Raw genomic sequence first — 23,999 nt, forward strand, 5'->3', positions numbered from 1 at the left:
TTGAATCTCCGAAAATTTGGTATAATAGACGGACGACGCTCAGGTATACCCAGTGTAGATCTGATTCAAAGACATATATCCTTGAAACTTCCAGAGACACGAGTGTAAGTGTCTTAGACGTCGGTGGCACGAAGAACTATTAAGATCGCCCAGCCAATCGCGTCACTTTGTGCCGTATCATGTTCATCTTTGCACATCATCTCAATTTCTCCCTTCGACGTCAAGCTGAGCCTTTCTGATTTAAACTCCGTTATTCACTTACTATGGAATCCACAGTGTTCACAAATGGGCGCATCCTTCGTCCTGGCTCTGAGGGGTTCAGCCCCACTATGGTCGTCAAGCATGGCCATATTGTGCATGTTGGTTCCGGTGAAGACGAAGAGGTTCTCCAGGCCCGAAAAACAGGGCCAATACTCGATTTGGGCAATCGAGTTGTTCTCCCGGGTTTTATCGATGGGCATGTACACATTATGAACTTTGGAATGTCTCTGCAGAAACTGGATCTTTTGCCTTGCAAATCACTCCGTGATATTCGACAAACCATCGCTGTTTATGCCGATGCGCACAAATCTGATCCCCGCATCCTCTGCCGAGGTTGGGTTCAGTCGATCACAGAAGGCAAGGCCTTCGCCACTGAACTCGACGACTTAGATGCACGACCCGTCTACATCGAAGCATTAGACCTTCACTCGACCTGGTGCAATACTGCAGCTCTGAAAGAGCTCCAAGTGCAATCTATGAGCAACCCACCAGGGGGGAAGATCCATCGCCATGGAAATGGCCACGCTTCCGGATTGCTTGATGAAGGTGCCCAGTTCAATATTGTCTGGCCCTTTTTAAACCGCGTGGCCACTTTGGAGAAGAAGCTAGCTGCTATTGACGCGGCCTTTGCTGCACATATATCAGCTGGATATACTGGCTTAGTCGACATGGCGATGGATGAGAATGGCTGGGAGGCATTGAATATCTACCGGGATCGACATGGGGAGCTTCCATTACATGTGGCAGCGCACTGGCTGGTACCCTACTCAGAAGATCATACCGAAGTCTGCAGCCACATTGACCGTGCAATCTCTCTTCATCGTATATTCAATCGCTCGACGTCTCCCGCCTTTTGTATCAACGGAATAAAGCTCATTTGCGACGGAACGGTGGACGGCTGCACTGCAGGTCTACACCAGCCCTATGGCGGGCTTTCCGAGGTTGTTGATCCAATATGGCCTGCTGAGACCCTTGCGTCAGCGATTCACCGTGCTACTGACGCTGGCCTGCAATGTGCAATCCATGCCATTGGTGATCGAACAGTCCAACAAGCAATTGATTGTTTATCTCAAATCAGCAATCTTCCAATTCATCGTCATCGCATTGAGCATTTGGAGCTTACTACCCCGGAAGACGCAAACCGGCTTGGTGAACTTGGAATTATCGCCTCGGTTCAGCCTGTCCATCTAGACCCTGCTACATTTGGCGCATGGCCAGAGATGCTCGGTTCACAACGCTGCAAGCGGGCTTTCGCCTACCGCGACTTTGTGGATGGTGGTGCCGCCTTGGTCTTCGGAACTGATGCTCCAACCGCAAAGCATCTTGCATTGCCCAATCTTTACAACGCAACCACTCGACGGTCAGCCCTTGACCCTGACAGGGAGGATACTGTCAATATCGAGTATGCTGTGTCTCTCGCTACGGCGGTATCGGCAGCAACTACGGAGGCATCGGCAGCAACTACGGAGGCTGCCTTTGCATCCTTCGCTGATTCCTGGACAGGTTTATTAAGGCCAGGATTCCAAGCCAATTTTGTAGTCCTTGATATGGAAGGGTCTCCGGGGAGTCTTCTTGGAGCTCGTGTGTGTCAAACGTGGTACAAAGGGCAGAAGGTCTTTGATGCAGGGGACAACAAATGATCTGGTGGGCCCGTCTATTTGGATATCTTGAAGGGGGATTTTGAGATCCGAAGATATTCTGGTCCTACACTTTACACCTACGCTTCCAGAATGTGAGAGATGAGAAGCATGTACTGTCGTTATGTCCCTGTTTTTATCCTTTTTATTTTTTTATTTTTTTATTTTTTTTGTCTGCTACATAAGCGCTATACTTGAAAAACATCCGAACTCAAACTCTTGTTTCCTCAATGTGGATTGTGGTACTCACTCCCTTTCCATACTCTCCAATCTTTTCCATCTCCAGGTTCGTAGCTGTAGCAACATCGTCTCCATCAAACACCTTAGTCACTTCTTCCAGGGGCATATAGCGTGTCTCCACGTAGAAGTACCAGATGACCACAATTTCCGCAGCGAGGAAACAGCAGTAGAAAATATAATACCGCCAGTGGATGTTGTCGAGTGCAATTGGGTTGACATATTGATTGAAAAAGAGTGCAACGTACATGGCAAACTCCATGATGGTGTACCCCTTGGCCCGCATAGAATACGGAAGAATCTCTGTCGTATAACTCGCGATCAAGCCAGATCTAGATTGGTTAGAAATATCACTCGAGTTTTAACTTGTTGAACTCACTTCAGGTTGTAGAACAGATAGTAGATGAAAATCATCCCTAAAACGCCCGACCCCAGCCCCGAGCTGGTATGGGCATCATATCGTGCCGACAGGGCCGTCCATACCACAAAGGCAACCAGCATACCAGCTGAGCTGACTAGCATAATCGGCCGTCGTCCCCATTTGTCGACAAAGAAACTAAAGAATAAGTTGGTAGCAAGATTGAAAGAGGTCAACGCGCCGTTGATCAGCAGCTGCCGGTTGGCATCCTTGATTCCAATACTATCCATAATGAGATTCAAGTAATAGGAGACTAATCCATTCCCCGACCACTGGGCAAATAAGCCCATAGTAATAATGATCAATAGTCGCTTTCGATTACCAGGAGTTCGGAGAAAATCCACGTATGTACTGGAATGATCCGCATTCTTTTCCATTGCAATCGCAGTGGTGATTTCAGTGAACTCCAACTGAACAATTTCGTCGGTCGAGTCTCCATCAGCATGGTAGTATGCCAAGATCTCTAAGCCTTTTTCTGGTTGATCCTTGGAGACATAGTATCGCGGACTCTCAGGAATCCACCATACCACTGCCAGCATCATCAAAGTAAACAAACCTTGGATTAGACTGGGGGCTCTCCATGACCATTCACTCTATTCATGCATTAACCATGACATTTTCATTCTGTTTCAAAGCTAACTCACTTTGATTTTCAATGTTCCGTATGTTGTCCAGGCCGCGATGAAGGCCCCGGAATGGTAAGTAGCGCCAGCAATAGTGACGAGAATCGCCCTATCTTGTGCAGGAGCAATCTCGGTAATAAGTAACGGCGCGGTACAGATAACGATGATATCTCCAAATCCAAGTATGAATCGAGCGCCGACGAACATGGAAAAATTCATAGAGCCTGACTGCAACGCCACGCCCAGCAACATGAAGAACGAACCGATAACCAAGCAAATCTTTCGGCCAAAATGATCAAGCATATATGGCAGTATCAGAAGGCCAGCCAAGGCACCAACGCTCATTACGCAATTGAATAAACCCAAGGTTGGTCCTTTGGGATGGTCGAAATAGTCCTGCCAGTATGAGAGGGTTTGTAGGCCATTCCTATTCCCCCAAATTAGAAGTGTCACTATGTCTTATCACGCTTATAGACTTACATCATTGAGTTGTCAAATCCATTGGCTGTATTGGTGGCAATCAGAATCAAAATATAGAAATACAACACTCGCATGTTACGTTGTTTCCACCATTTCACCCGTGGGAATAGTCTCCCTGCCAAGTAGAAATGGCCTTTGGGGGGTTTTACGGCCTCATATCCTTGAGCCATGTTAAATGAGTGCGATCTCTGATAGACTTTGAGGAGCTGCAAGCCTGGTATGAATATATAGTGCCTCATGAGCTGGCTGCAGTTTCTTCTATATAGCCGGCCCAATCATCATTTGCTTTATTTTCCACAACAGACGAAGCGGTTTAGCCATACAACAATCTATATACAGCTTCACCCACTAATATTAGCCTAATAGGATGATCAATTGCGGGGTGATGGCTGCAAGTTGCTCTTGTGATATTGTCGGAGTCCCACGCCGTGTCCCAACCGGCTAAATCCTTGCGCCACATAAATTGACACGAGCAATCCTGCCACCTTTAAAGGGTTTCGGTCAAAGAAAAAGATTTGCTAGCTTCAACTATGACTTCTACCCCCCATAACCCAATTATTCCTGGTTTCGCTCCAGATCCATCAATCTGCCTAATTGATGGGACATACTTTTTGGTAAATTCCAGCTTCCACCTGTTCCCCGGCCTGCCCATCTACATCTCAGATGATCTGATATCATGGAAGCATATTGGTAATTCTTTTCTCTCTAAACCGTTGTTTTTGTTGGTTAACTTGTCATAGGAAATGCCATCAACAGACCATCGCAAGTATCACTAGCCCGAGCGACGACCTTTCTCTCACGATGGGACGACGGAACAACAATGGTAGCAACAGGAGGACTGTATGCACCAACTATCCGACATAGTCAGGGAATCACCTATATTATCTGCACAAATGTCATTCATGGCCCTTCCAATATATCAGGTGATGAGCGAAGTGAACAGTTCATCATCCACACATCAGACATTCGCTCAGGCAACTGGTCTGATCCTATTGTCTTTCCATTTCCTGGCATTGACCCATCTTTGCTTTTTGATGACGATGGCCGGATCTACGTTCAGTTATGCAAGACAGGGCCTCGATTTCAGATCTACAATTTGGAGATCGACATTGCAACCGGGAATATGATCAAGGAGCCCACACTTATATGGGAAGGATGGAAAAAAGGATACACAGAGGGTCCGCACATCTATAAGAAGGACGGCTGGTACTACCTGTTATGCGCCGAGGGAGGCACATTTTCATACCACATGTTGAGCATTGCACGATCAAGAAAGGTTTGGGGGCCATATGAGTCCTACGAGAACAATCCACTGTACACGGTCCACAATACCACTCGCTACGTTCAGAACACTGGACATGGAGATCTGTTCCAAGACAAGAGTGGACGCTGGTGGGTTGTGATGCTGGGAATCCGTAAAAGACAAGGTCGATCCATCATGGGTCGGGAGACTTTTCTTACAGCAGTGAATTGGCCGGACAATAGCTGGCCAACTATCAATCCTATTATAGCCGATAGTGATGTGGGGGCAACACCTAACGTGCCTCCGATCGGGCCTTTGTCTTCTGCTCCGTGGGTCTATTTGAGGGATGCAAAGCTCGATCGATACCAATTCCGAGGAAACATCATCATGCTGCAAGCAAGCTCGGTAGAACTTACTAGTCCAGAAGAATCGGTTACCTTTGTTGGCCAGCGACAACGAAAGCTCAACGCTAGCGCGTCGGTCACCCTACACAGGCCACAAAGCTGTACACAGGTTCGAGCAGGTCTGGTTCTATACAAAGATGAGCATCGTTTTTTGTCTATGGAATACGACTTTGATAGCCAGCAGGTCGTTTTCAGTGGATTGAACAAAGCAAAGTCTTTGTCTCAAAAAGACACACAAAGTCTTCAGGTTCAAGATACCTTATCCTTCAGGATTGACTACACTGAAACATCTTTGGGATTTTCCTTTCGTCAGGCTGAAATGCCCTGGAGTTCTTTTTGCACGGTTGATACGGCCCTCTTAACAGATTATGACTTCACTGGTCCTGTCATTGGAGTATTCGCTCTTGGAAATGGCAATGAGGTGGAATTCAGCGACTTTGAAATTGATGTTTAGATTCCAGTACATAATATTTCTGGTACAAGATAGGCTATTTCAATATATGAAACAGGTATCATATTCATATGCTCCCAGGCTTGAGGCTCTGTAAGTCTTCTGAAGTCCAATCTGTGATCAGCATATGACCAGGCTCATGGGCAAAGACCAGGCCATCAATCTTGCTACTCGCTGCCTCCACTGCCATCTGAGGCGTCACTCCACATGCCTAAGACGAAGTCAGATGAGTGCATCGGTGGTACCACGTTACTGAGACCTTACCCAAAACACAGGAACCTCGCCCTCTTCAAACCTCTGCGCCTCACCAAAGTCCGGTTTACCCACATCACTGATACCGAGTTGCTTTGCACCGTCCCATCCCCAGGCTACAGGCTCGCCGTGCGTGGACCGATACAACCGTGTGATCTCTCTGACTCTCTCGATCTGTTCCGGTCGATACGGTCGCATAGATACAATGTAATTGCCACCAGTGAAGACTCCTGCTGGCAGCAATGGGATGTTGGACCGATACATGGCAACAATTGTTCCAGTTTTCTGGTGACGCGGTGGTAAGCCAGCCGCTGTCAGGGCATCTTCAAAGGAGAACGAACACCCGATTAAGAAGCCAACATGGTCATCTGTCCACGCATCAAGTAAGTCACAGCGACTGTCAATGTGTTTGCCGCTTGAATATACTCGATACCGGGGAAAGTCGGTCCGAATGTCGAAATCTTTCGACTTAATACATTGAGATGGCCGAATGCTCTTTGGGTCGCCAGGAACAGCTGTCACTCCCAGCAGTGGGCAGGGAACCGGGTTGCGCAGACACAAGTCGTGAAAATCGGTGGCATACTTCGCAGGAAGCACCAACAGATTGGCCTGTAAGTAACCCGGAGCAACACCGGCGGTATTGGTCAAACGGTTTCGACGACACAACAGTCGTGCCTCTTGAGAGTCAGAAATTATACTCCCCATGATGAAAATCGCACTGTGAAAGTCTCCAGAAACCCTCAACCTTGTCTCCTTCATACCTCCACCTCGTTAGATAGCTCGGTTATAGCCTCGGGGTCCACTTGCCGATGGTCTGGGGAAAGTCGGGGTTTATTCTCCACTCGTCAAAGCAGTAAAATACTCTTCTCTTATCGATGACCTTCCTGAAACAGTTAGGATCTGTGAAATTGGCCTGCGCAAGTGGGAATTTGCCTCCTTTCCGGTGATCAGTTACCTGAACGTGCATCTTATCAGGGCTTCGTCGGCCCGATGACCCACACCCTGAGGGAAGAGATAGGAATCACTCCGCTTATACATGGAGTAACGTTATTGTTTAAACAACTAAGTTACTTCTATGCATGAGGTCCTCTATTCTGGTCAATCCTCACATACGAGTACTCGCATCTCATGTCGCCCGACCACAACATCCCTTTGGAGCAGAAGACCTCCATCCAAAAAGACAATGCCCCTGACTTAGCAGGCGACACTGCTGATGGCGAGGCATGCGATGTGGTTCTCGATCCAAAGAAAGAAACCAAACTACTGGCCAAGCTGGATGCGGCCTTTGTGCCCGTCATCATGTTGACCTATTTGTCTTGCTTTCTAGATAGATCCAATATCGGTAAATATTGATCCCGCTCGGATGATTCTGGAGCTAATGAACTTCAAGGCAATGTGAAGGTTGCCCATATGCCCGAAGATATCAACGCCTCGGACAGCCAGTTTTCAACGGCCGTGTCCATCTTCTACGTGACCTACGTTGTTTTCGAGGCCCCGTGGGCAGTCTTAATGAAGAAACTGACGCCTCGGAACATCCTGACGGCGCTTTGTATTGTTTGGTCTTTGACTACAATTTTCACGGGTTTTATTGAGTCGGTAGGCTCGCTCTATGCGACTCGCCTCATCCTGGGTGCTTGTGAAGCGGGACTATTCCCCTGTCTCAATCTCTACTTGACCATGGTCTATCGCCGAGAAGAACAGGCTAAGCGTGTGTCTTACTTAATGAGTTGTGCTGCCATTTCAGGCGCCGTGGGTGGACTTTTGGCCTATGGGCTCTTACACATGGATGGCATCGGAGGCAAAGCTGGATGGAGGTATGTGCTTATTTGCCCTTCATGCAAACTTTGCTGGGACTAACGCAGGTTTAAGATGGGTCTATATCATTGAAGGTCTTTTCAGTGCCTTGTGCGCTATTCTCATCTGGTTTGGCCTGCCCAACAACCCTGCTGAGGCCTACTTCCTCAACGAGGAGGAGAGGTGGATGATGCGTGTGCGCAACGAGCAACGCCGCAAATATATGGGAAGTGATCAGTTCAGCTGGGAAGAGATGCGCATCGCCTTGAGTGATCCGAAGCTCTTCTTCAGCGGTGTCATCCAGTTCTGTCAAGATATCCTGCTGTACGGATTCAGTACTTTTCTACCAACCATCTTGGGAGGAATGGGCTACAACTCTCTGATGAGCAATGTCCTGACCGTCCCAGTATACATCTGGGCCGCAATGATCTTTGTTGCAATCGCCTTCTGCTCCGATAGATATTCAAAATTTGCTTCAGTGAGTACTCCCCTAACTCGCAATGCAGCATCTGCTAACTCTTCGCAGTACATCTTCACAGCCAACATCTTCGGCATCATCGGCTATATCCTGCTCCTTACCGTCAAGAACACCGCCGTTCAATACTTCGCGACCTTTCTCATTGGAATTACCACCTACACAGCAGTTGGCCTTAACGTGGCTTGGCTGAATGTAAACATCGCCCCTCAGTATCGCCGTGCTTTGGAGATCGGCCTACAACAAACAATGGGCAACTGTGCCGGTATTGTCGCCGGCCAAGTCTATCGCAGCTCGCCATATGTGTTGGGAAATGCATTCTCCTTGGGATCGCTAGTTGTCTCACAGTTCGCCGTGACCGGATACGGACTGTACTTGAGACGGGAGAATAAGATGAAAGAACAAATACTCTGCGGTGAAAAAGAGGACAGTCGACGAGTACAGACAGGCGATGGAGCTGTAGACTTCAAATATCATTACTAGTCTGGTGGCAAGGGACAGTCTCCCAGCGATGACGCACAAGACTTCTCATCTATATATAATTGACCGCCAATTCATTCAGAGTGCTTTGCACTTCTATCAAGTGATTCTCAGGCTTCTTCTGCTTTCTGATCTGATCTCCCTAAACGTATCTCGACAAGCGAAGCCACATACTCCGATCCTTGAACAACAACAATGGGTCTGTGTTTCTCCTTTCCACGGCGCCGGCTCCACCCAGCCATGGGCATGGGAGGTATGGGTGGCATGGGCATGGGCATGCCCCCTCCTCGTCGATATCACGGAGGTGGAATGGGAGGAATGGGTGGCATGGAAGGTGGCAGGTACGGGGGACATGGGGGATGGGGTGGTGGCCCGCCGGGCGGTTATGGCTATGCCTCGGGGTTCGGGGGTCGCCGGCACGGAGGCCCAGGGTTTGGAGGGCCCGGGTTCGGCGGTCCCTCGGGGCGCTTTGGGCATGGGGGACGATTTGGTGGAGGCCGGCGATGCTGAGCGATGTGTTCTTCGTTCTCGGCGATACATCTTTCATAACATATTTTCGTGTGACCAAGTCTTCACCATGACTCTGAAGCCAAATCATGTATTTTTTTGCGGTCGGCGATGCCAATGTTCGATCGAGGCACTTTGGGCACTTTGCATGCATTTCTCTCACTCCCACCCAACATTCGTTTCCGAGAGTCCTTTTATGAATATTCCTAATATGCTACATAATCAGAAACAATCCTTCATCACACTTGACAACTCTTCGCCGTAGTCAAACACGAATCCACCGTTAGCCGTCGGCTGGTAAGGGCCTCCATCTGGCACAGGACCAGTTCCCATTCCCATGATCTGATCCTCAAGATTTCCCACGGCTTCGAACCATTCCATAAGCTCCTGTGTCATCTGTGCACCGTCTAATGGAGTCTGGCTATGTGTGCTCACGGTCGGAGCCTGAGCGGGTGAAGCGTTCGCATTGTAGGAATCATTCGCTTCTACGCCAGCATGAACATCCAGTCGCTGCTTTTGCGCGCCCAGTCCCAGTTGAGGGCCAAGCTTGCGAAGACTCCGAATCGAATTCCACAGTCGGCGGGAGATGTATGATTGGGCTGAGAATCCCTTGACCAGCTCCAAGGCCCAGAAGAACTCCTCCTTACACGAACCACTGAATTGGGTTGGAGCCTGGGCCACTGCGAGGAAAAGGACTGCAAGGGCTGAGACTAGGAACCAGTTGAACGCGACTTGTTGCAGCTGGTAGATATCAGAGGTTTCATTTAGGCGAGTGATGAAGCGAATTGTGTCTTTGGCAATGTCCACCACGGTCTCAGACTCAGCCGGATACCGCACAATATGTGCTGCAGTATGAAGAACAGGGCGATGAATGAGCATCCGTAGCTGGTTAGCACGAAGATAAAGCAAGGCACGGAGTCGCCGCAGGCTTCGTGAACCATTAGTGGCAGACGCAGATTCCGCGGAGCTTGGATGATCCAGTCGCAGTGAGGCGGGGATAGCATGCATCCAGCTCAGAACTTGCCAGTCCAGATAGTTCATTTCATCTTTTTTGATCTCGTTGGTATTGTTGAAAGCCGAAATAAACTTCCACACTTTGGCTGCAATGCGGCTATATCGAATCATGACGCGCAGGTAGGGAGTCTTCTCGGCGGGCTCTGGGAGCCATGGGTCGATATCTGTATCTTCCAGAGAGAATGGCATACCGGTTCCAAAGCTCCAACGCATGTCCAGAATGTAGATAGACCAAAAGAGACGGAGGACGCGTTCCTTTCCAGCGGCCATAATAGCTGGCTGGTTAAGTGTCTCACGTCTGTGAAGACCTTTCTCTAGACACATGCGCTCGACGATACCAATAGTGCGCCATGCTAATGTTTCCTCGTCCATCTGAAAATATAATATTGACTACCACCGTTAGCTTACTGAAAACTCCGGTTGATTGGAAATGACAAACCACAAGAGTCAAGAAGATGATATTCTTGATCTCAGGCGGACCCCAGACACAATTGTCTTGGACTTCTCGCACACTATCAAAGAATGCAATAGCCTGCTCACTGCGACCACTAGCCTCTGCTGTCAAAGCACAAGCAAACACAAGGCGGAGAATATGAACATCTTCACGATCCACTCCATTTTTCCCATCGGGGTGAAGAGCCGTACTAAGGGCGGGATCCATTGGGCCGTACAGTAGATGCACCTGGTTCAAAAGCTCCGCGAGCTCCAACACTGGATACATGATACCCATTTCCTCCTCGTAGACTCTGCAAAGACGCAGCGCCTCCGTCTTAGGTAGTGTCCAGAGGGGATCCAGCACCTGGTGCGTGACGAGTTCCCTGGCTGGTGCTGATGGAGACGCCACCGGTGAGGGTTCCTGTGTCATATCAGCTTCATCAAGAGCCTCAGCACGTTCAACAATCCCGCGCTGCTGCAAACTGGACTTGGCCAGGTCAAAGCTGAATGCCGAAGTTGTCGGGCCTTGAAATGTCGTCTCTCTGGCAGTAGATACACGCCGGAGAGACCTTTGGGTAGGCGCAAGTCCATAACTGCTTGCGGGAACGCCTCCAATAGGAGAATGTTCGTTGCTGGCTATCGACCGAACACTAGCAGACAACAAAGTAATCTGGTCTTGCATGGCTTTCATTTGATCAAAAAGGCGCTCGAAATTTCTGTGGAGGTTAGTTACTGTCACTTCTCACAACCTCACGTGGGCATACTCTTGTTCATTCGGACTGTCTCTCTGGGGATTCTCGACGTAAATGCATCCAATGTTCTGGCGTCCACAGCGCTGACATGGCGCCTCCCCATTGCATTTAATCTTGCGACGTTTGCATTCATTGCTTTGAGACTGTTAGTTGGTGGTTGTCAATTGCCATCTCCAAACTCACCAGGCTCTAGCAATGTACTTGCGGCGTTTCTTCCGCGGGCCGCCATCGTCTACTGAAGGAGGTTTGTCCCAGTCTAATTCAGACATATTGAAGTTCGAAGAAGAGATGCGAACAGTTGCAAGAGGAGAAAGTGTGGAGGTGGCAGATGCGGGGGATTCCGTCCTCGGGCTCCACAGACTCAAGAATGTACCAAACCAAAGTTGAACGATTAGTGAATGGTTTAGAGTAGACTGCGTAGTAGAAAGGGATGGACAATGTAGCGTGGTTATCCGGCAATTATTCATTCTGTACAAGATGGTATGTGTAGTAGCTTTGGCTTGGTCTTTTACGGAATTACAATCTATATTTGCATTTCCTTGGCGTCGTTACTATTTTGGAAGTATATACAAGGCCTCGCCCAGAGGAAAAGGAACATTTCAAGCGACACCCTCTCATAGATCTTTGGTGCGCTCATCACTCTCTGCAATCCACTGCTCTAGCTTCGTAGGGTCGCGTGCGCTGAAGCCAACCTTGAATGGCTTGGGCTCGGTCGTCAGTGCAGTAGCAATGGCATTGCACTCGATGGCGTTCAAGATCGGCAAATCAGCAGCCTCCTTCGCCGGATGCATCTTGAAAGCAGTGATCAGACGGATAAAGGCAGTAAACAGCTCACGGTTGGCGAGATGGGAACCCGCACACATACGGGAGCCTGCGCCATATGCGTAGTGTGGAGTGCCCGAGCCCTCGTTGAGCTCAAGATAGCGCTCAGGAATAAATTTGTGAGCATCCTTGAAGTGGTCCTCGTCATAATCAGCAGCCCAGGCGTTCTAAGGAAGTTAGTACTATTGCAACAAAACACGAAGAAGTAGACAAACCATGAAGAAAGTAGTTCCAGCGGGGATAGCAGCGCCGTTCCACTGGATATCCTTGGTGCTCACTCGTGGCAGGCAGATAGGGATGACAGTCCAAAATCGGAGAATTTCCTTGACCAGAGCAGTCACGTAAGGGACCTTCTCCTCGATCAGACACTTCTCCCAAGCGTCACCGTCGGGGTAGACCTCCATGATCTCATCGTAGGCCTTTTTCTGAATCCGTTGACCGTCTTCGGATGCGAGATAGGCGATTCCCATAATCAAATTGCCCGGAACTGTATCGAGGCCAGCCGACACCATAGTCAAACAGATCGATTTCACCTCAGCTGGACAGCAAATTAGTATAAATCCAAATGCACCACATCTCAGATCGTAGTATATAACTCACCATCATTTAGCTTAGCTTCGGGGTCCTTGAGAATGTTACCAGTAATGCAGGGCTTGTCGGTACCCTTTGAAATACGGTCCTTGAGCATGTCAAGCAAATAGGTCAAGTACTTGTCACGACGAGCACGGAAGTTTTGAGCCTCATTGTTCATCTTAGGGAAGATTCGCAACAAGGGGATGTAATCCTGCCAGTTGTTCGACGTACTGCGGAAGTTGGACACGCCACGCTCCACCTCCACAATCTCGTGCAGCAACTCGTCATCCACATTACCCTCAATGCGAAATCCGTAGTTGAGAGTCAGACTGGTATTGAGGGCAAACCGTTGGAAGTATGCAGTGGGGTTCACATCGATTGTGCCATTCTTGCTATCCCGGTACAATTCCTTGATACTAGAGTTGGATTCGAGGTCAATGATCGGCATGTATGACTGCGTCGCCGGTCGGTTGAGCGCAGTGGCCGCAGCCTTGCGGCGGCGCTTGCAAGACTCATCCCATGGAGAAGTACCAATGGTAAAACCCTGCGAGCTCGACACAACGCTGTGGAAGGTGTGGAAAGTGGGACGAGAGACCAACGCCGACTGGTCCTTGATCCACAGCTGGCGAACCGAGTCGAAGCTGTTGGCGAAGACAATACGCTAATGCACGAATTAGTTGCGCCCCACGCATGACAGCGAAGCACCCACCTTGTTTCCCATGCGCACTTGGAAGACGGGGCCGAACTTCTTGGCCCATTTCCCAGCCACTGTCGCATGCTGGTTTCCCAGCTGTAGGAGGTTGCCAAAGATGGGCACACCAGGAATCTCCGGAAGGCCCTTGATCTTGGGGATATCGGTACGGTTGAAATAGCGAATAAGGAAGTACACCACCGTAATGACGGCGACCGCCAGTGTTTGGACCGTCATGTTGAAGAGAATAGTGAAGTAGTAGAGTTTCAGGTCAAGTGTGCGCGATGCAACTCTTATAACCCCTCAAAGGGCGACCGGTTACACGACGGCATATTTCCGAGCTTGTAGCTCGGGTGGCTATTACCGGAGAAGAAGTTCGGTGACGTTGACTCGACCAGTGAGGATGCAGAGAATCAGCAAACAACAGCGCAGATGTCACTGCCGTCCGGGGGCCGAGATACTCCACTCGGCGGGAATGGCGGAAGGGCGATTCCGCCCCGCCTCGACCCACGCGCGGAATGTTGAGACTCATTTCCGTCGTGTCTCAGCTGGTTTGGGATATAGAAATGGGGTTCTGTCTGGATAGTTTGAAGTATAGGTATTTTTGAATTGTTCACTTTTGACTATTCCGCATGTGTAAGAGAGGATATGTACAAGGACAGTGGCTTCGCGATAGCTGGATTTGTCCGGTGACATTCTTCAAAATATCACAATATAGCTTCACAGCTCCATGCAACGGGACGTCTGACAACTTGACTGGCCCGGCAGGTGGCATCAGACAAACTAGATAACAGTGATAGTAACAGCTCCCATGTCCTAATCTTGGAACACCTCATGCACCCATCGTGCTAAACAGCCTTTCTCTTTGACTGGCGCAGGGGGATCTGAAGAACAACCCATCGAACGATTGATCTCCAGCTCCTCAACAATCTCATTCTCCGCGATGCCCCGTCGTCTCTTCCAATTGCGCTCGGTATTGGTGATATGCGCTTCACGCCACATACGGCCATAGAATTCCCGAGCCTCGTCTTTCGTTCTGACACGTAGAATATCGTACGTACTGGCTCTCGTCAGGGCCGCATCCCGATCGCGAGTCATCTGTCCCTCAACCACCTCCAAGTTGACTCCCATCGAGCGGAAGTGCCCACCCCACATACCATCTTCTGCTTGGGTCACGAAGATTGTAATTCGCTCAGGAGAGATAGGGTAAGCAAGGAGATACGCGAGCGCTTCAGCGTCCACGCCGCTTGGAAGAGGGCCAATAACGAAGTCATGATCACGCTGGATCGCGTCATTAATCTTGGTCACGTAGTGAGTGTGGAAGTAGGATTCATTGGGTCCAGTGTCGATTGGACCTGAGATGAAGGCGACCTGTCTGTCTTCCATTGTAGACAAAGAAACAATCACAGTCGAGAGAAGGTGAAATATGGGCCCAAACACTATACCGCATTAGGAAGCTCATCTTGGCCACTTGAGCTTAATTGTGTTCAAGTATTGTTGAATGGACCTGGTATAAGGCTGGTCTGAGCTTGGAAGTGTTCTTGTTTCTTGTCTCGGAGAGTCACGTCCCAGGGGACACACACATATATATTATATATATATGCGGACATATAACGTTAGTCCAAGAGGTTTGCGTCTTGATATCTACAAGATCACAAACCTGTCATACTGACTACATAGCAAAAGATATATTGTTTATACTCTGTACTCACTACCTAAACAACTAATATCTCGATAACTAGATAAATTAAATAGTTACAGACCTGATTATGCCTGACCCGTAAGGCGCAGAGATGAATGCCTCAACGCCAAGGTGTCGGCACGCGGTAACTCCGCGCAAATCTTTGGAGCTATCATCTACAACAGGCATGTCTTCTCAGCCTTTTCTTCCCCTGTCTTCTCCTTCAGACTCGCCTCCGCCCGTGTTGCGCCCGCGGCGCCCGAGCCTGGAGCTTGAGCGCGAAATCCTCTCCACTAGGGGCCAGCGCCTGGTGAACTTTTTGCCTACGCGCACGTCAAGCCTTGCTTTGCATGACCTCGATGACGATGTATCTGAAAGACGGCTACTCCTGCGACGTGGATCCATGTTGATTGGACACAGTAATCCTCGTTACGAATGGTAGTGTTCTTCGATTCTGTGACGCGATCAGTCCTAATTCGGCATAGGCAGCGCTACTACAGATCGCCCGAGTCTTTGAAGGATCTCCCCAAGAAGATGTTTGTCCCCGTGTACTATTATTGAACTGGTTACTGACCATTGAAGTCGGGAGTATTATGAGCGGACGAACTCTTTGATCTCCCAATATCTCTATATCGACCGCCTGCTGGATTCATCTCTCCCTCACAATCTGATCGAAGAATACAACGAGTGTCACCACTTTGATCCCGCGGGAAACGGAATCCATCAACCGCCTCCTTCAGACGGTAATGAAGTCGAGACAGCCAACCCCAAGACCGGAAGGATAAAGCGCACCCCACATAATCTGTATCGGATTCCCGATGAGACGACTCCTTTGGTCGTATCCGAAGACAACAGCCCGGAAGGCTCATTGCCTGATTTTGAATCACATGGAGGGATGTCGCCAGAGGCCGAGGAGCGCGTCATCAACTGGGCTATTCGCATCAATTTCGCCGCTAACGTTACTCTCCTCGGCTCCAAGATTGCCATTATGGCAATGACCAACTCCATGTCTATGCTGGCAGGTCTTGTTGACGGAGTATTGGATTTCCTCAGTACTGTCATTGTCTGGGTGACCACCAACATGATCCGACGACAAGATCGTAACCGATTTCCGATCACCCGGCGACGCCTGGAGCCTGTTAGTGTGCTCATCTTCTCGGTGATCATGGTGACCTCCTTCTTTCAAGTGGGACTGTCGTCTGTGAAGCAACTACTTGGAGATAATCGCACTGTCGTCGAGCTCTCAATTCCATCTCTTGTGCTGATGGCTGGCACCGTGATTGTCAAATTGCTCTGTTGGATCTGGTGTCGCTTGATCCCTAGTCCCAGTGTCCAGGTCCTAGCCCAGGACGCCATGACAGACGTCATCTTCAACAGCTTTAGTATTATCTTCCCGCTGAGTAAGTCTACTGTTCTCTTTATCCATGGATGCAACAAACGTCTAACGCAATTTCCACAGTTGGCACCTTTGCAGACCTCTGGTTCTTGGATCCCCTGGGTGGTCTGTTCCTCTCCATCTACATCATGTGGAATTGGGGCCAAACGGCCGGGGAATATATCGGACGGTTGACCGGCGCAGCTGCCTCGCCTGACGACCACAGCATACTGCTCTACATGACGATGCGGTTCTCCCGGGTAATCCTCAAGATTCAGGACCTGAAAGCGTACTATGCAAGCGACAAGCTCAATGTCGAGGTTGATCTTGTCGTGGACGACACCATGAGCTTGCGGGATAGCCATGACGTCGGCGAAAGCTTGCAGTACATCATTGAGAGTGTGCCGACTGTTGATCGTGCTTTTGTGCATCTGGACTATGACCCTTGGAACCTGCCTAGTCATATGAACCAGATGGATCGCTGACGTGGGTTTGACTGGCATGCGAAGCCAGTGTACATACGATGGTTCCTTATTACAGCACCGAGTTCATAGTTGTACATAGTTTACAAAATAGAGCACAATTTAATCACACATAAATCATTCATCTAGTTATACATATGAGCCATGATCAAATGAGAATCCTCACCGGCAAGACGACAGGACGCTAGACAACAAAAGGGTAAAAAGACAGTAAAGTAATGTACAACCGGTCACATGACGGGTTTCACACAGCACATCCTTAATCAAACAGGAACCTCTAACGAGGCGGCTGCGAAGGCGGTGGCAACGACCCCGGTGGTCCGCCTTGGGTTGAGCTATGGCTGTAAACGCGGTGATGTGTGGGGGTAGAAGCAGCCTCACCGAGGGAGCCCGGCGCTCCTGGCCGCTGATGAAGTGGCGGGACAGATCCCGACACAGATTGTGGGGGAGGGGCATAACCACCCATGGCACTTCCACCCATGGAGGGATGCATAGCAGATGGAGGAGTATACGAGCGTCCAAGGCTCGCCAGCGACGCCATTGATCGACTAGGCTGAGACTGAGGAGGTGGGGTGTTATGTCCATACTGTGAGGGACCACCGGGCAAGGTCACAGGAGTGGAGCGGTGTGACTGGGGCTGGTGCGACCCACTGACCATGGTTTGTACATGCTGTTGATAGCTATGCGACTGGACTGGGTTTGGCGTGGACGCGGCTGAGTACGATGATTGCGTTCCAGACTGGCGCGGATGAACACCATACAGACTAGCGGAAGACTGTGTAGGCGCCGGTGGTTCCTGTCGCGATCCATACGCCATAGAGGCACGTGGACCAGGTGATGTTGCTCGATAGGATGGGGGCTGAGAGGCCATCTCACGCGAGCCAGAGGCTCCAGGCGGCTGCGGCTGGGTAGAAGATGATTGAGAAAACACGTTAGGATAGGACGACCGCTGAGAGGCGGTTTGGGGTGGGGGAGTCGGGGCTGGCGATGGAGCCGAGAGATTGGTCAAAGGTACTGAAGACTGGCCAGGGGCTGAAGCATAAGATGCATAGGAACTCTGAGAAGCCAAAGGTGCCGCAGGACGGCTGCTCTGCTGCTGCGCCGGTGGCGGTTGGGCTTGAGGCTGCGGAGGCGTTTGTTGCGCCCGCGGGTCGAACCGGGCCATCCAGTCATTGTTTGCCGACGTGCCTGAGCCGCTCTGAGGGGGCCCATATCCAGGGTACTCCGTATATCCGCGAGAGGATTGCTGATACTGGCTTTGCTGGGCGAAGCTAGAGGGTTTCTGCGGCATACCGGACATGACGGTGTCTTCATGGCGGGACGATGGGGTAGTCTGGTAAACAGGTCTTCCTGCTGCACTTGAGGTTGAAGCTGCGGCGGACGGAGCCTGCTCACTGGCAAATCGTTTGCGCGGCTGAGGCTCCTCGGGCTCATCGTTAAGAATACTCATGATGTTGGACCGTTTGGCGGGCACTTGGCGAGATGCATCAGGAGCAGGAGTGACACTCGGGCGAGGTGCATCTTTGACTGGCGACAAACCCGGGCGAGGCGACTGGGATAGTCCTTGGCCTGCATACGAGTAATAGGGTCTAGGAGCAAAGGGATCACGGTGAACGGACGCAACGTCAAGTTCAGGTCTAGGCAGTTGAGTGGGCGAGCCAGGCTGGGTCAAGCTGGGGTGACGCGAGTGAGCCGAGGAAAGAAGAGACGGTGGCTGCTGCGCAGACATGTAGCCTTGTGTAGACAAAGGTTCCATCCGAGCCATATCAGGTGGCATTGAGCCAGGAGGATGGCGTGTGGAAAGAGATAGATCCTGTGCACGGGACGTTGAATGAGGCAGGATCGAAGAGTCTCGTCTGTCCTCCGTGAAGTACCCAAGGCGTGGACCCTGCTGCAAACGATGAGCCTGGCCTGCGTTCTGTGCGCGGATTGCCCGAGTTGACTCTTCAATGAGAGTTGCAGTTGATGGCACTGGAGAAGCGGTGGAAGCTTGCGCAAGTGGTTGATAGCGAGCAGCATTGCGATCTTTCTCGGACGCTGGCCGCACATGCGGGGCCATGGGCTGTGGCGAGAGAGCAAGAGGCTTGGCCTTTGAGGAGAACCGGGATTCGTCCACTTCGGCCATGGGATCGCCATGAGGGGCGAGTGGGCGAGGAATGATAGAAGACGGAGTCGCCTCGTATCGTCGCTTGGGCGCAACACTCGGAATGGGAAGGGGCCCCGTAAGTTCACCGCGAACCTTCTTTTCCTCGGCCTCTGTGAGAATCAACTCGAAATCTTTGTGGCCACTGTCCAGGCGACGCTGGTAAAAGTTTTTGACCTGTAGTATTCGTGTTAGCTGGCCACAATACAAATATCAAGAAACGAATGATTTCATATCATACCATCACCGTAGTTTTAGTCTTCATCCAACCCGAGATACCTTCGAAGTCACGGCCAAAGTGTGCTAGCAAGGCAGGGAAATCACGCTGCTCTGGCACAGACCAATAGCTTGTCGGTTGCATGGACCCGTAGCCCGTCTCAGCCTGCTTGACTGCCATAGGAGGGTCGATTTCGGTAGACTCAAAGACATAGACGCCATCTTTTGCGCGTCCGCGTCCTGCCCTACCTCGCGGCATTGCTGGAAGTTGTTCTTGAACCATACGTTCTCCTCCTCTGGCCTCTAGCCCCCATGGAATGTTGTCTGGAATCATTTCCATCTCGGTTCCAGGAAGAGGCGGGGGTAAGGTGTCCTGTGTGGCCAGGATCTGACCTTTCTGATCGGGTTGCATGGTCTTCGCGCGCCGGGCGCCGCGACTACCGCCTCCACCACGCCCACGTCGAGCAGGCGGTCTTTCGACTGGTTCAATATCCCGGCCAGCCTGGGCACGACGGCCGGGTGGTCCGCCCTCCACTTCGCCAGAGTCACCAAATGTGGGAGCCGCAGCACGGCGTGGACGACCAGTGTCAGTGACAGGGGGAGGTGCTTCCTCACCGTCAAAGTCAGGCTTAACGACGCTCAAGTCAGCAATCAGGGCGTTGGATTTGGGCCGTGGGGCGCCCTTTCGAGGTCCTCCCTTGCGTTTACTCCAGCGTTTGTTGAGCTTAGCCTTGTACTTAATCTCTTCCTTGGTGAGGTAATAGTGAATGATACACTGCTGAAAAGTGCGCCCAGGTAGGGATTCCGCGATTTTGCCCCATTTCTTGGGATATGCCATGAAGGCGTCTGTGAAAGTAATGTGCTCCTCCGGAGTAAAATCGTTGGGAGGTGGCAGGAATCCGAAAACATCCATGGCCCGGTTACACTCAATGATATTGTTGACGTCTTTGTAGACGCAGGCTTTCTCCTCATGCGGCTCGAGCATGTCTGGGATGATTGCCTCACGTCCCAAATCAGGCCGAGCAGTAGCCATTTTAGTTCGTCGGCGTTCGAGCTCTTCTTGAGCCGAGATCTCAGAGGCTTTCAGCGCGTTGAGGAAATCGAGCTCGCTGTTTCCTTTGTAGCGTCGTCCTTCACGGCCTTCCGGATTGGGTGCTGGGGTGGTTGGTACTGTAGAGACCGGTGGCGAGGCTGGCGCCGGGGTATCAGATTTCTTGTCCTTCAGACGGTCTAGCTCCCAGATGGCCAACCGCCAAGACTTGTAGTAAGACATGTACTCCTCTCGAAGAATTGCATTCTTCTTGAAAACTTCTTGCTGTGACTTGGAAAGTTCGTCAAGGAAGGTGTCCTTGAGGCGGTTCTGGATGTCAATATTATCATGGTATACTTCCAAATCCGAAAGAGGAGTGGGAGGGCCAGAGTGTAAGAAGGGAAGACTGTCGATGGTAACTTCATCACTGGGTACCACAGGGGGGATGATAGTTTCAACAACTGGCTCCGGTTCACGCTCCAGTTCAGGTTCGGGTTCACGCTCAGTCGGCGTTGGGGCGAAGGAGACCACCCGTTCACTGCTGAGAGGATTGGCTGTCACTTCATCCTCCACTGATGGCACGGGTTCCACGGATTGCTGTACTGGTTTTTCCACTGCTTCTTCTGCGGGCTGTTCCACTGACATTTCGTTGGCCAACATGCCAAGTAACTGGATTTTCAGCAGAAGAGATACAATCGTCGGGTCTTCCAGAGGAGAAGGAGGCAGTTCGGCTCGGAGTGATACCATGTCCCTTTCGAAAATTCGTTTCCTTTCTTCGAGATATTCCTGGGTGAAGACATTCTCGCTATCTTCCTCGTCACTAGAACGTCCAAAATCCGGCAACATGGCAGGCTCCTCTTCATTGCCGCCTTTCTCAGAGTGTCTGCTCAATTCAACGTCTTCCACATTGGAATCCAACGGAGGGCTAAGGCGAATCGGGAGTTTCATTGAATCAGAAGCCGGAGACCTGGCTTTCTCATCTTCACGAGGAACAATTTCACCACTCTCTGGCTCATCTGCAACGGGAGACGGGGGTCTTCGGACGTTTCGAGTGTCTTTAACAACAGAAGTAACAGCCTGACCATGATCGATAGGTTCCTGCTTCGGAGGCGCACTAGAAACAGATGGTGTCCGGGGGTAGCCAGGATGCATCCATGGCTTGCTGCCTTTTCCTCCGCGTGGTGATGGGGCCTGCCGTTGCAGTGCTCTAGGTCCAGTGGGGATAATGGAGGAGGGCACTCGAGGTGACACGGATGGTTCGCGGGATGCTGCGCGCGAAACCGGTAGCGGATGTCGTGTGGACGTGGGAGATGAGGTCTGAGAATTCGATCTGCGAACCCCGAAAGCCTCGTTTGGCGCAGAGACTGAGTTCGGCTTGGACATCGCGGCTGGGGCAGTGGGTGGTGACAAGTCGGAGATACCTGTAGATGGTTTGGGCGCACGTGCAGGTCCTCCCTGCGGATTTGTGGGTTCCAACGGTATTTCAGGACGATTGCGAGGTTCAGAGAGAGCTGAGGTATCGCCTCTTTCCGCCTTGGGGCCGGTTGGGGGTTGAACCATCGGCCGTTGTACTTCATTCCGGTCCTTCCATGTTGGTTGAGAGGTAATTGGGGCCGTTCGCTGTTCTGCGGGTTCTTTATCGGCAGCTGGGCTTGGGATAGGAGCTGACACGGAGCCAAAGGCGGGCACCTGAGGAGCAGCTGGAGGCGGGGAGGATCGAACAACAAGTGGGGGCTCCTTGGGAGCCTCTGGGCGAGCTAGGATCACTTCAGTCCGCTCGGTCTCTCGTACCGGCTCTGGTGCCGGAGCAGTTGACATGATCGAGGCTTTCCTGCTTGGGTCCACCGGGGGCTCGAGGGGTCGATCCACTGGAGCTGGGCCACTAGTCGATGCTGCATGGGGATGTGAGGAGGTAGTCGAACCGCTGGCTGCACGGCTTTCTGCACGGCTCGGCGGACGGTCACGTTTCCAGAAGTCGACTGGGCGATCTCGGTCCTCGCGATCAGGGCGCCGGGGTTCCCAATCTTCTCGACGATCAAAGCGGTCTCGACGGTCCAAGTCACGATCCAAGTCTCGGTCCCGGTCTCTTGGTCGCGGGGGTTCCCGGTCACGATCTCGGTCCATCATGCGATCCCGATCCAAGGCACGATCACGGTCCAAATCTCGGTCTCGGTCACGATCCATCATTCGATCGGGACGTCCACGCCAGGTTTCGCGAGATCGGCTTCGTCGGCGGAAGAGATCGCGGTCGTCATTAAGGAAGGGCGGGCGGCCTCGACCGCGTCCACCTTCCCAGTCTCCACGGCCGCGCCCTCGCATGCCTCCTCGATTGATATGACCGCCATTGGTGGGTGGGCCATCGGGGCCTCCTGAAGATGCGGACAAGATGCTATCTCGAGAATTGCGACGGATCCGACCTAGATCAAAGTCGCGTCCTGGGGGATCTCTGATATCACGAAAGTCGCGCGTCGGGGACCTCGAGCGTCCTCGGCCAAAGCCAATGCGATTGTCTCGGGGGTCAAAGTCACGGTCACGGCGACCCCAGTCACGGTCCATATCCCGGCGAAACGGTGGGCCGTCGCGGGTGTCTCGAAAATCACGGTCCCGGTCTCGTGGATCTCTGTCTCGATCACGGAAATCACCACGGCCATAACCCCTACCACGGCCTCCAAAGTGGCCCCGAGGCGAGTCGACCAAGGCGCGAGGGCCACGGGGCGGGTCTCTAAACGGGGCAGGGCCATCGTCAGGACCACGAGGGCCAACCGGTGGACGACCGAAGCGCTGCGGAGAACGATCACGGGAATTAAACCCGGACGATGGAGGGAATCGATTTGACATTATCGCGTCATGCTATGTGCTGTAAATTGATTAGCGCCTCCAACACCAAGTACAGCACAGCTGGTTAATGGAATGCAGAATCCATTCACATACTGGAGAAGGACGAGGGACTGCACGTGACAGACACGGACCAGGCGTTGGATTAGGTAATAATACCCGATCAGGCAAGGCGTATCTCCAAGTTTGGGGGAAATGGACTCGGATCAAAGCACGGCACCCTTTGTTGATGACAGTTGGAGATCAGAACCCGAAAGCCGGGGGTGGTTGATGAGGTTGAAGGAACGTGCAGGATCCTAGGTATGAAACACGTTCACCGAGAATCCTCCGAAGCTCCTTGCAGGTATGGGAAGCAGACAGAGGGATTATTGAAGGAAAGGACGTGAGACTTTCAAGGGGTGGCACTAAAGCGCAGCGGGACTAGTGCGGTGGGTTCGGGGGTGTTGGCGCCTCCCAAACTCTATCGCGATCTTCAATTCTTCAATGTGGGAGAAAAATAGGAAAATAGAAGATAGAGATGGGATATTAGTTCGATCTGATACGGATATTAAGCCTACGGGACTAACACCCCTGTTAGAGGGTGTTACAGTCATTGATACCCTGAAACAACCGAAATCGTGGAATCTGTCACCTCCCGCGACTTTAGTGCTTTGGTGCCGTGCGGCCTTACTGCCTTGTGGCCTGAGGC

At 51.3% G+C, this 23,999-nt stretch overlaps 11 protein-coding genes across 11 annotated transcripts; 5 read left to right on the plus strand and 6 right to left on the minus strand.

Moving 5' to 3' along the window:
* Nucleotides 1–263: 263 nt before the first annotated feature.
* Nucleotides 264–1,901, plus strand: N7446_008959 (amidohydrolase; the record flags this gene model as incomplete). Its single annotated transcript, XM_058517704.1, has 1 exon — nucleotides 264–1,901. The coding sequence occupies one exon, from the start codon at nucleotides 264–266 to the stop codon at nucleotides 1,899–1,901; it is 1,638 nt and encodes a 545-aa protein (XP_058368492.1).
* A 208-nt stretch (nucleotides 1,902–2,109) lies between these two features.
* Nucleotides 2,110–3,826, minus strand: N7446_008960 (uncharacterized protein; the record flags this gene model as incomplete). Its single annotated transcript, XM_058517705.1, has 4 exons — nucleotides 2,110–2,467; nucleotides 2,515–3,146; nucleotides 3,198–3,603; nucleotides 3,657–3,826. 4 exons carry the CDS (start codon nucleotides 3,824–3,826, stop codon nucleotides 2,110–2,112), a joined length of 1,566 nt encoding a protein of 521 aa, XP_058368493.1.
* A 360-nt stretch (nucleotides 3,827–4,186) lies between these two features.
* On the plus strand, nucleotides 4,187–5,757 carry N7446_008961 (glycoside hydrolase family 43 protein; the record flags this gene model as incomplete). Its single annotated transcript, XM_058517706.1, has 2 exons — nucleotides 4,187–4,346; nucleotides 4,397–5,757. The coding sequence occupies 2 exons, from the start codon at nucleotides 4,187–4,189 to the stop codon at nucleotides 5,755–5,757; spliced, it is 1,521 nt and encodes a 506-aa protein (XP_058368494.1).
* Nucleotides 5,758–5,821: 64 nt separating this feature from the next.
* N7446_008962 (DUF1445 domain protein) lies at nucleotides 5,822–6,711 on the minus strand (the record flags this gene model as incomplete). Its single annotated transcript, XM_058517707.1, has 2 exons — nucleotides 5,822–5,965; nucleotides 6,019–6,711. The coding sequence occupies 2 exons, from the start codon at nucleotides 6,709–6,711 to the stop codon at nucleotides 5,822–5,824; spliced, it is 837 nt and encodes a 278-aa protein (XP_058368495.1).
* Nucleotides 6,712–7,134: 423 nt separating this feature from the next.
* Nucleotides 7,135–8,758, plus strand: N7446_008963 (uncharacterized protein; the record flags this gene model as incomplete). Its single annotated transcript, XM_058517708.1, has 4 exons — nucleotides 7,135–7,348; nucleotides 7,397–7,820; nucleotides 7,876–8,278; nucleotides 8,327–8,758. The coding sequence occupies 4 exons, from the start codon at nucleotides 7,135–7,137 to the stop codon at nucleotides 8,756–8,758; spliced, it is 1,473 nt and encodes a 490-aa protein (XP_058368496.1).
* A 192-nt stretch (nucleotides 8,759–8,950) lies between these two features.
* Nucleotides 8,951–9,265, plus strand: N7446_008964 (uncharacterized protein; the record flags this gene model as incomplete). Its single annotated transcript, XM_058517709.1, has 1 exon — nucleotides 8,951–9,265. One exon carries the CDS (start codon nucleotides 8,951–8,953, stop codon nucleotides 9,263–9,265), a length of 315 nt encoding a protein of 104 aa, XP_058368497.1.
* Nucleotides 9,266–9,453: 188 nt separating this feature from the next.
* Nucleotides 9,454–11,749, minus strand: N7446_008965 (putative C6 transcription factor). Its single transcript, XM_058517710.1, has 4 exons — nucleotides 11,647–11,749; nucleotides 11,476–11,598; nucleotides 10,716–11,427; nucleotides 9,454–10,666 (listed from the first exon to the last, which is right to left on the minus strand). Exons 1-4 carry the CDS (start codon nucleotides 11,730–11,732, stop codon nucleotides 9,485–9,487), a joined length of 2,103 nt encoding a protein of 700 aa, XP_058368498.1. The 5' UTR covers nucleotides 11,733–11,749; the 3' UTR covers nucleotides 9,454–9,484.
* A 211-nt stretch (nucleotides 11,750–11,960) lies between these two features.
* On the minus strand, nucleotides 11,961–13,957 carry N7446_008966 (cytochrome P450). Its single transcript, XM_058517711.1, has 4 exons — nucleotides 13,568–13,957; nucleotides 12,886–13,519; nucleotides 12,501–12,823; nucleotides 11,961–12,452 (listed from the first exon to the last, which is right to left on the minus strand). The coding sequence occupies exons 1-4, from the start codon at nucleotides 13,784–13,786 to the stop codon at nucleotides 12,078–12,080; spliced, it is 1,551 nt and encodes a 516-aa protein (XP_058368499.1). The 5' UTR covers nucleotides 13,787–13,957; the 3' UTR covers nucleotides 11,961–12,077.
* A 408-nt stretch (nucleotides 13,958–14,365) lies between these two features.
* On the minus strand, nucleotides 14,366–14,935 carry N7446_008967 (uncharacterized protein; the record flags this gene model as incomplete). Its single annotated transcript, XM_058517712.1, has 1 exon — nucleotides 14,366–14,935. The coding sequence occupies one exon, from the start codon at nucleotides 14,933–14,935 to the stop codon at nucleotides 14,366–14,368; it is 570 nt and encodes a 189-aa protein (XP_058368500.1).
* Nucleotides 14,936–15,339: 404 nt separating this feature from the next.
* Nucleotides 15,340–17,096, plus strand: N7446_008968 (cation diffusion facilitator family transporter). The gene is made up of 4 exons (XM_058517713.1): nucleotides 15,340–15,668; nucleotides 15,716–15,766; nucleotides 15,813–16,630; nucleotides 16,690–17,096. Exons 1-4 carry the CDS (start codon nucleotides 15,343–15,345, stop codon nucleotides 17,088–17,090), a joined length of 1,596 nt encoding a protein of 531 aa, XP_058368501.1. The 5' UTR covers nucleotides 15,340–15,342; the 3' UTR covers nucleotides 17,091–17,096.
* A 268-nt stretch (nucleotides 17,097–17,364) lies between these two features.
* On the minus strand, nucleotides 17,365–23,314 carry N7446_008969 (MYB DNA-binding domain protein; the record flags this gene model as incomplete). Its single annotated transcript, XM_058517714.1, has 2 exons — nucleotides 17,365–19,407; nucleotides 19,472–23,314. The coding sequence occupies 2 exons, from the start codon at nucleotides 23,312–23,314 to the stop codon at nucleotides 17,365–17,367; spliced, it is 5,886 nt and encodes a 1,961-aa protein (XP_058368502.1).
* Nucleotides 23,315–23,999: the final 685 nt, after the last annotated feature.

This window comes from Penicillium canescens (assembly GCF_028828765.1).
Source record: "Penicillium canescens strain IBT 15451 chromosome Unknown utg000006l_segment0_segment0, whole genome shotgun sequence".
NCBI classification, from domain to species: domain Eukaryota; kingdom Fungi; phylum Ascomycota; class Eurotiomycetes; order Eurotiales; family Aspergillaceae; genus Penicillium; species Penicillium canescens.